The sequence below is a fragment of the Coenobita brevimanus genome, chromosome 53, assembly GCF_032717465.1.
Source record: "Coenobita brevimanus isolate Jiangsu-jjx chromosome 53, ASM3271746v2, whole genome shotgun sequence".
NCBI classification, from domain to species: Eukaryota; Metazoa; Arthropoda; class Malacostraca; order Decapoda; family Coenobitidae; genus Coenobita; species Coenobita brevimanus.
Genome location: NC_137006.1, coordinates 3,747,501 through 3,757,500, shown reverse-complemented (window position 1 = coordinate 3,757,500; position 10,000 = coordinate 3,747,501). Strand labels below are relative to the sequence as shown.

General features: G+C 45.6%; 2 protein-coding genes across 3 annotated transcripts in view; both read left to right on the top strand.

Annotated features, from left to right (window-relative positions):
• Window positions 1-10,000, top strand: part of LOC145400746 (WD repeat and SOCS box-containing protein 1-like) — a 456,090-nt gene that overhangs the window by 218,954 nt on the left and 227,136 nt on the right. The gene's annotated exons all lie outside the window — the stretch shown is intronic.
• Window positions 1-10,000, top strand: part of Spt-I (serine palmitoyltransferase subunit I) — a 17,814-nt gene that overhangs the window by 971 nt on the left and 6,843 nt on the right. For both annotated transcript variants that reach the window (XR_013897481.1, XM_080273179.1), the window contains exons 2-6: window positions 1,791-1,895; window positions 2,733-2,834; window positions 3,781-3,946; window positions 4,693-4,825; window positions 5,684-5,813. Coding sequence is in view for 1 of the 2 variants with exons in the window: in XM_080273179.1 (XP_080129305.1) it covers window positions 1,791-1,895; window positions 2,733-2,834; window positions 3,781-3,946; window positions 4,693-4,825; window positions 5,684-5,813 (636 nt within the window). In the remaining variant the exon portion in view is untranslated. The remainder of the gene's footprint in view (window positions 1-1,790; window positions 1,896-2,732; window positions 2,835-3,780; window positions 3,947-4,692; window positions 4,826-5,683; window positions 5,814-10,000) is intronic.

Genomic DNA, 10,000 nt, shown 5'->3' with positions numbered 1-10,000 from the left:
TAAAACTTAGGGTAGATTTGAAACTATACGATTAGGAAATAACACGAATTTGAAACAAAGATTAGGAAATAGAATGGATTTGAAGGTATATATGACTAGAACATAAAACCAGGATTTGAAACTATAAGATTAGGAAATGAAACTTGGCTTTTTAAGTATTTGTGATTAGAAAATAAAACTAGAATTTGAAACTAAAAAATTAGAACTTTGATTTGAAAATACCATATATATGACTGCACAAGAAAACTAAGATTCAGAACTAATATTAGAGAATAAAACTAAGATTAACGACTAGAAAATAAAACTAGGAATTGAAACTATAAGATTGGGAAGTAAAACCTACTGGTGATATAAAGGAGCGTCGTGGTGTTGATGTGGATGTGATAGGAAGCGTTATGAGGAACACACTGAGGTGGTTTGGCCATGTGGAGAGGATGGAGGGTGAAAGACTGACGAAGAGAGTGTATGTGAGTGAGGTGGAGGGGGGAAGAGGGAGGGGGAGGCCGAGGATGAGATGGAGGGATGGGGTGGAGAGGTATATGAGAGAGGGGGGTGTGAGTTGGGAGCAGGGAAGTGAAATGGCAGGCGACAGGGCGACTTGGAGGCGATTTGTTTGTGGCCACCCCGAATGGGATTGAGGCGTCTGGCAATGGATAGATAGATAGATTTATTAAGTAAAGGTGGAGTAATGTGTACAGAGCCATTGCACCAGATTGCTTAAACCTAACAGCGGGATTAAGTACATTTCTTGTCCAAATGAAAAATAACTGGGATATTGTGCGGTGTTTTATGTGTGTTCTTGCTCTTATTTTTGTTTCGTTTATTTTGCTTATTTTTCATTTCAAAAGTACGATGCATTTTTGTTTCGGTAATTCTTTTCCCAACGGGCACGGCTCTTCCACCTATGTTATAACAAACTCACAATCTCAAGGAAAGTAATTTTGGTACATATGCAACGCAGATAGTTACCTTTTGAATTCTGACTGCAAGAAGTGATTTAAAAAAAAACAGGCTATACCAATTGCATGATTAGACCGAGGTAAAAAAACACAAGCTATACCAATTGCATCATTAGACCGGTTATGTAATGTTTGGTTTGTAGGCTATTACTATCAGCAGCAGGGCTCTTGCTAACTGCTGGTGGTTGCCAGCCATTTGGCTCCTAAGGTTTCAGATTTACAAGCCAAATAAATTTTTAGCAGCCAAACTGACTACGAACCAAAATATTTTACAAACAATAAATATATTTATTTATTTACAGATTGTGATGGTTAGAATCATATAATGAGGTTTTAAACATTCACAATGGCCACAAGGAAAGACTTAATAATCGATCACAACGTGCTTTGAGATTTACTTACCGGTATATTGTAGTTTACTGGGTTTTGAAGTGGATGTATTGTCTCCTTGCCAAAAGGTGACTTGCATGTAAAATTTGTTCGCTGAAGGGAAAAAATACTCGCATTTGCCAGCTGTGGTTCGCCAAACAAGAGGCCTGAGCATTATCACAACACCTACAGCTCATTTAATGAAGAAACATTATTGTAAAAGCATGATTAGCGTCACTTTAAGTCAGGAGTAATAATGTTATTTATTACAATTTTTCTGCTGCAAGTAAACATGGAACCATTCCTTTAAGCTGATGGTGATGTGAGGAAAGTCTTCTTGTACTTATGTCAGGACTCTGTTACACAGCATTATCTGTCTTGTGCATCTATGCGTTCAGCCCACAGTTTAATTCCAGGACCACTACCTACTTACCCACCTACTTACACTCATTTCTCTTCCAGGCAGGCCCCTACCACCTGGCACTGGAGGGGGTGTTGGTGCTGTGTATACTGTGGCTGTTTACGGCTAAGAAGAAACCGTCCAAGATGGTGCGACTCTCTAAGAAGGTGAGAGAAAGAGAGAGAGAATGAAGAAAGGATGAGTGAGAGTGAATTAGTGTAAGAATGAAGGAAGGATGAGAGAGAGAGAGAATAGGGACTTTACTGGCAAACTTGAGTATTATTATTATTATTTATTTTTTATTCATGTAGATAGTGGCAAAAATTGATAGCATAATAATAATAATCTATCTGTCTATCTACTGCCAGACGCCTCAATCCCGTTTGGGGTGGCCACAAACAAATCGCCTCCAAGTCGCCCTGTCCCCCGCCATTTCACTCCCCTGCTCCCAACTCACACCCCCCTCTCTCATATACCTCTCCACCCCATCTCTCCATCTCATCCTCGGCCTCCCCCTCCCTCTTTCCCCCTCCACCTCACTCACATACACTCTCTTCGTCAGTCTTTCACCCTCCATCCTCTCCACATGGCCAAACCACCTCGTGGGGCAACATAGGATTGGATGATGGATGTATATATAATGATAATAATAATAATAATAATAATAATAATAATGATAATAATAATAATGGTAATTGAGGAAGCTCCCTAACACCTCTTCTTTAATGATTCATTCTCCAAACTACTCATTAATATCCCCTGGTTTGCTTCTTATGTATTTTCAGTATCGACACAGATTGCATGAATAACACACAAGAATACAGTAATGGAGTCAGAATCAGAAATAAATCAATAAGGAAGAGGTGTTAAGTAAGCTTCCTAACCGTAGAAGAATACTGCCATAGAATAAATCAGTAAGGAAGAGGTGTTAGTAAGCTTCGTAACCTTATGAGAATACTGTACTTATGAGTCTACAGTCTACCCTGTTCTCTTTCTCTGCACAGGAGGAGGAGGAGCTGCTTGCCGAGTGGACTCCAGACCCGCTGATACCCGCCCCACCCCCTGCTGACCACCCCGGCCTGCACACCCGCACCATCTACGGCAAGGTGTGCACTGATTGGATATACTGTACTGCCAACCCCCACTATTTGCGAGTTTGCCATTTACAGGTGTTCATATTCATGGACTTTTCTAAGGAATAGTTTCAAATATTCACAGGGAGATATATCCTGCTATTGCCTCAGTAGCAGCTGTTGCTAGTGGTTCATAAGTGATTTTTTGTGCATGTTCTCAGTGAGAAGTACTGTGCAATACAGTTAAACAGTGCAGTTACCCTGTATAGGTATGTACTGTTCAGCACGTGGCAAACTCTTATTGTCATCACAGCATGGTGAGTACAGTACACTGTACCCAGAAAGGCTGGTGTATCATCCTGTACTGTACTGTCTTGTTAGGAAGTATTAATGTGCTATGAAGTACATGTACAGGTGTCATGGTGGATCAATAGGTAATGGCAACAGTTAAAAACAGTGAAACCAGGGAGTTTTGTAGCAAGTATGGATTACAGTATTCATGGGTTGCAGCCATCAGCAGGGGTTTGGTACTTAACCCACACCAGTAGTGGGGTTGACTGTACTGTGTCATAAGGGTGTATACTCAGGGGTTTTAAATAATTCTTATTGTCTCATCCTTATTTACATCATATCATTTACAAAGCTTCCGACACACACACATCAGCCTTGGTCACCCACTAAGCACATACAAAAGGATGTTAACCAGCCATATCCAAGAATAAATAATTAAGGAAGAGGTGTTAGGGAGCTTCCTGAACCAATAATAATACAAAGTCATACACTCGCTATTATGAGTGGGTGTTTTTCACTAGAAAAATATATAAGTGTATTTCTGGCTGGGTGTAGGGGAGAATTTGGCCAGAGTTAAACTATACAGTAATGTCAATATACAGCACCACCAAAATACAGCATAGTCAAAATACAGCAAAGAATACAGTCATGTCAAAATGCCTCATACATTCCCTTAATTATCTCTCAGGTGGGTCGGTACATTGATCTTGGTTCAGGTACGAAACTGCTTAATCTCGGCAGTCACAACTACCTCAACATGGACCAGCGCGAGGAGGTGCAAGCCGGTGCCCTAGACTGCCTCCACCAGTATGGGGTCGGGTCATGCGGCCCTCGCGGATTTTATGGGACCACGGGTGAGTTATGGACACGCACACACACACATGCATGTGCACACTCTCTCTCTCTCTCTCTCTCTCTTTCTCTCTCTCTCTCTCTCTCTCGCCACAATAAAATACAAGAGTTAGACTGAAAAAGACCTGGGACAAGGCCATAGAGTGTGACCTCAGGGATAAGGGACTGAATAGGGAGGCTGCCAGAGATTGAGCTGTGTGAAGTGCTCAGGGATAAGGGACTGAAAAGGGAGGCTGCCAGAGATCAAGCAGAGTGGAGAGCTCAGGGACAAGGGACTGAAAAGGGAGGCTGCCAGAGATCGAGCAGTGTGGGGAGCTCAGGGATAAGAAACTGAATAAGGAGGCTGCCAGAGATCAAGCAGTGTGGAGAGCTGAGAGATAAGGGACTGAATAGGGAGGCTGCTAGAGATCAAGCAGTGTGGAGAGCTCAGAGCTAAGGGACTGAATGGGGAGGCTGCCAGAGATTGAGCAGGGAGATAAGGGACTGAATAGGGAGGCTGCCAGAGATTGATCAAGGAGATAAGGGACTGAATAGGGAGGCTGCCAGAGATTGAGCAAGGAGATAAGGGACTGAATGGGGAGGCTGCCAGAGATTGAGCAAGGAGATAAGGGACTGAATGGGGAGGCTGCCAGAGATTGAGCAGGTGACAGAGGCCGATGCAAGCAAGTATGTTCGAACTTTTATAAACGAAACGAAACGACATGAGAATTCAACTCATCCTCAAACTTCCCCTCCGTCTTCCATTCAGAGGTGCATCTTCGCCTGGAGGAGCGGTTGGCGGCATACTTCAACTGCGAGGCTGCGGTTCTCTATTCCTACGGATTCTCAACCTCCGCCTCCGCCGTCCCTGCGTACGCTAAGAGTGGCGACATCATTTATGCGTAAGTTTTGTGGCCTCGTGTTTCATCGTAAGGTACCCCAGTGTTTACACCTCACAGTGTACAGTATTCTGTCCCTCTATCTATCTGTCTATCCACCTACCTATCTATCTATTGGTATCTATCTGTCCACCTATCTATCTATATCTGCCTATCTATCTGTCCATCTACCTACCTATCTGTCTGTCAGTATCTACCCATCTATCCACCTGTCTATCTATCTGTCTATCCACCTGTGTATCAATCAGTCAGTCTATCTATCTACCTCTATCCAGACGCCATAATCCGGTAAGGGGTGGGGGTTTGTCTTTGAGTTAGTTGTTTTACGGGGAGGGGCACTAACCCTCCACCAACCCACTTGTTGACACGTAGGGAACACGTATGGGTTGGTTATATGGTTACCACCCAGCGCTGTAAATGGTTTCCTGGCTTACAGGAAACCATTAGGCTTGTCACTCAATGTAAAGCCACCTGAAAAGGAAAGAAGAGTAATAAAAAGTGACAGGAAAGATGGGAGAAATAGGAAGAGAGGAGGACAGACACAGAAAAAGAATGATAAAGGTGAAGGAGGAAGTAGGCAGCACTACATCAAGTGAGTGGATGATGGTGAGAAATAGGAAGAGAGGAGGACAGACACAGAAAACGAATGATAAAAGTGAAGGAATAAGTAGGCAGCAGTACATCAAGTGAGTGGATGATGGTGAGAAATAGGAAGAGAGGAGGACAGACACAGAAAACGAATGATAAAAGTGAAGGAATAAGTAGGCAGCACTACATCAAGTGAGTGGATACCTGTCAGATATGGGGGTACACCTGAATTGCCAGTGTTTTTGCTGACCCCATACGTCTTTTCTTCCCTAGGGATGAGATGGTGAACTTTGCCCTCCAGCGTGGCCTTCAGGCAAGTCGCAGCCGCATTGTTTACTTCCGACACAATGACCCGAACCACCTCGAACAGCTGCTGGAGGAACAAGTGAAGCTGGACAAGAAGGTGGGTGTATGAGGGAGGCTGATGTGGGTGATGTTATGGCAGGGAGTGGGCTGGGGTGGGAAGGAGGTGTGACCAAGTGCTGTGGTTTGGGCGGCAGCCACAAGTTTTCATGTCATGTAAAATGATGCCAGGAGTGTAGGTTGTTCAGATAATACCATAATAATCCATCCATCCATCAATCATCCAATCCTATGTTGCCTCATGAGGAGCAGAGCAGCCCAGGGTTAGGCAAATTGGTCCTGACATTTAAGATAATAATCATTTCATTTCATTTTTAACCCCTTAACCGCGGGTATTGTTTTGGTCTGACTGTCCTCTCCCGCGGGGGTTTCAGCCAAATGTAAACAAACCTTTAAACCTTAATAACTCTGCACAGAATAAAGCTAGAGAAAAAAATAAGGTACCATTAGAAAGTACAAACCTTCAGCTTTCCATTGATGTAGGTTTCATGACTTCGTTGACTTTCACAGGACGGGGAGAGCCGTTAGAAGTGAGGGGTGTGAAATAACTATTTTACGCCCCACACACCAGTACCAAATGCCAACCACTCTCTCATAATAGTAATATAAACATATATGAACACTGTACATACGATAAACACCCACTCTGTGTTCACTGAGGTAGGTAAAAGGCACTTCCCTGCGTGCTGCGCCGCTCTTCACTGCGGCTGCGCTCACTTCACTGCGGCGGCACCCGCTCACTGACGTTTCCTGCGATCTTTTCATTATTTCTAACTTCTAATATTATTTTACATATAATATGGGCAATGTACATTATATTTACAATGCACTTATTACTATATTGCGTCACTGGCGCATCACAGAATTACATAAGTGCCGCAGAATTCCACAAGTGCCGCAGATTCTCTTATTACAATATCACTTATTATACTGGCCAATATTTCCTTTATTTTCTAGGCAAAATATCCCTTATTACTACATTATCCATTATACAATTATTGGCAAAGCACGTCACTGTCGCATCACTATATATCACTGTCACTTTCAGTATTTACTCAGAGAGTGGTACTCGGCAAAGCACGGAGTTACACATAGAGCGACTTGGCATTCAAGGCACTGGTGCGTGCTCATTTTTCTCGTCGTAGGCCTTCGTGTGGTGGTTGAACATACTCTGCAGCGGCCCTGTGACAACCTGCCGCCTGCTTTAGGAGGCAATTTCACAAGCTGGTGCCGGCTCATGTAATTGCGGCACTCAAGACGGTCAGGTTGTGTGTCAGAGTGTCGCCTCAGGATCAATGCCGTCACCTGACCAAATCGTTCAAGTAGCTGCTGAACGACAGTCTTGGAAAACTGTCTCAGTGATGGTTGCCTTATGCCCCCGACTTGTGTCTTGTAAAGAATGAAGGCATTGAGCATGCACATATCGAGCATGTGCAGGCAAGCCTTCCTGTACCATCGGGTGTTTCTCCTGAGACAGTCTATTTCGCCAATCATCATATCAGACTTATCAACGAGTCTCATATTTACATTATAATCAATGACGGCATCAGGCTTCATGATTGGCTCTCCGTCCTGTAGCTGACCTTCCCAGTTCTCTTCATTTCCCCCTTGTGGATGGTGCTGATCATATTGACAACCTTCTTGTCATGCCACCTGATCGCAAGAAGCTTTTCTGACTTCTTCAGGTGAACATCTCCCCTGGATGATGATGATGCTTCGGGGAAACTAGGCCACTCTTTCCTATAGCTCCGTACAGTGCCAACAGTGCCAATGCCGTGTTCAGCAAGGTATTTGGAGAGTTTCGGTGCTGTGTAATAATTGTCTGTGTACAGCACATGATTACCACCAAAATACCTCTCCATCAGCACTTTTACAACGGAGCCAGAGAAGCCAAGGGGTCTTTCCTGTTCACATCCATTGTGCTAGCCGAGTAAATGACAAAATCCATTATATACCCCGTCTCACAGTCACACAGCACAAAGAACTTTATCCCAAAGCGGTGGCGTTTGCTGGGGATGTACTGCCTGAATTTGAGACGTCCTCTGAACAATACCAGGGACTCGTCTATGACGACTTTCTGCATAGGCCTGAAAAATCGCATAAATCGATCCCTAATCTTGTTGAGGAAATCCCTCACTTTCCACAAAGGGTCAGTTTGGGACGGGTTGTCATTATCAGCGAAGTGCAGGTATCCAAGCAGCTGTCGGAACCGATCCCGTGACATATACTTCCCCCGAATATGGGGATAGTAGTTATGTCATCCACGAGCCAGTACTCCTCCAACTCATGTCTCTTTATATGGGCCATCAAAAACATGAGTGCAAAAAAAACATACAGCTCTCTGATCCCGACAGGCAACCACGACACTTGCTTTGGCGAGCCAATAGGTCCCAGCCCTTGTGCTGCACACTGAGTTGCATACCTATTGGTCTCATCGCTGACATGCTGCACAATTTCATCATCAAGGAAGGCCAGGAAGTAATCAACAAACTCATCACCTGCGTTGCATGGGAAGGCAGGCTGTATTCCAGCATTTGTCATATCAAACGGTGGATTGTGTGGCTGGAAATCTCCACCGTCAGTCCAAACAAATGCATCAACTTGCCCTGTGCGTGGTTCAGTGGCAGGGGCAGGTTGCATTTCACTCGTTTCCCCGTGAGAAGGAGCTGATGTAGAGGCAATGGGTGAGGCAGGAGGTGAGGCAGGAGGCAAGCGGGAGGTGGGTGAGGCAGGAGGCAACGGGGAGGGGGGTGAGTGCGGGGGCGGTGAGTGGGGGGGTGGTGCGGGTGAGGGAACTGAGCGGGGGGCAGGCGGGGGTTTCTGACCTGGTGCGTGGTGAAACTTCTGGACCCTTTCTACCCCGCTTATCACCTCGCTTATCGCCTCGCTTATCGCCCCAGCTTTGCCCTCCAACTGCCACGCATCCCCTTTGTTCTAGGCCTGCCTGCACGGCCTGCACGGCCTGCCTTCCTCGCTTTGCAGGCTTTGGTAATTCGTACTCCTCAGATGATGTAGACTGAGGAGAGGGCACGACAGATGATGATGATGATGATGTGAGGGCAATTGGGCTAGGGGAACGGGAAATTGATGGGAAATGCGTACTAGGGCCTGGTGTGGGAGACGTGAGCCTGCGCTTCACTCCCTTCCCACGTGCAATACCAGATTTGCCCATAGGAGCCTTTCCTTTCCCAGAGTAAGTTGGGGGTGGTGGGGCTGAATCAACACGATCACTTTCATCACTGTCACTATCAATGGAAAATGGTTCACCACCAATCACTGCCAAATCATCACTGCTTGCTGTGAGTGTGTCACTTTCACTGCCACAATCAAGAGTAGTACTTACTGTTTTGTCCAGCTCAGTTCTAATTTCAGGAGTGCTCAACCCTTCTGCCTCGCCGTCGGCAGTTCCTTTACCGGTGTAGAGGTAGAGGGAACACTAGCACTAAACATTGTAGAGGAGGAAGCGAGCGACGATGAGTCGGGACGGAGCGCCATTATCACGCACAGAGCTGGACAGATACTGACTGACGCGGGTCAGGGCAGGGGTGGGGGGGGTCCCCTCGGGGTTGGAGGAGGGAGGTGTGGGATGGCTGGCGTGAAAGAACTCGACAGCTACTCTTGCGTGAGAATATTTGCGCGCCGGGAAAACGCGCGGTGTTCAAAATATTCACGATCATTCCAGAATGCCACCCGCGGTTTGGTCCAGTTTTGTCGCCGTCATTCTGGAATGACACCCGCGGTTAAGGGGTTAAAGGCTCCAACTTGCTTCCATGTCTCGGCCTTGGTCACCTAATGGCAACTCTTCATGCTGCTCAATCTCTAGCAGCCTTCCTATTCAGTCCCTTATCCCTGTGGTCACACTCAGTGACCTCATCCCAGATCTTTTTCAGTCTGCCTCTTGCAACTTCACCTGTAATGTTAACACTTCTTTCTTTCTGCACCCAGTTGTCATCCCCCATCCATTCCACATGGCCAAACCATCTCAGTCTATCCCTGCTCATCACAACACCAATACACTCCAGTCCTCTCCTACCTCATAATTCTTTCATTGTAAAATGTAGGGTTGCAAGAGGCAGACCGAAAAAGACCTGGGACAAGGCCATAGAGTGCAACCTCAGGGATAAGGCACTGGCTGTAGAGGCTGCCAGAGATCAAGCAGCACAGAGAGCTGGCATTAGGTGACCAAGGCTGACGCATACAAACACGTTGCAGTCTTTTTAAGTAAAT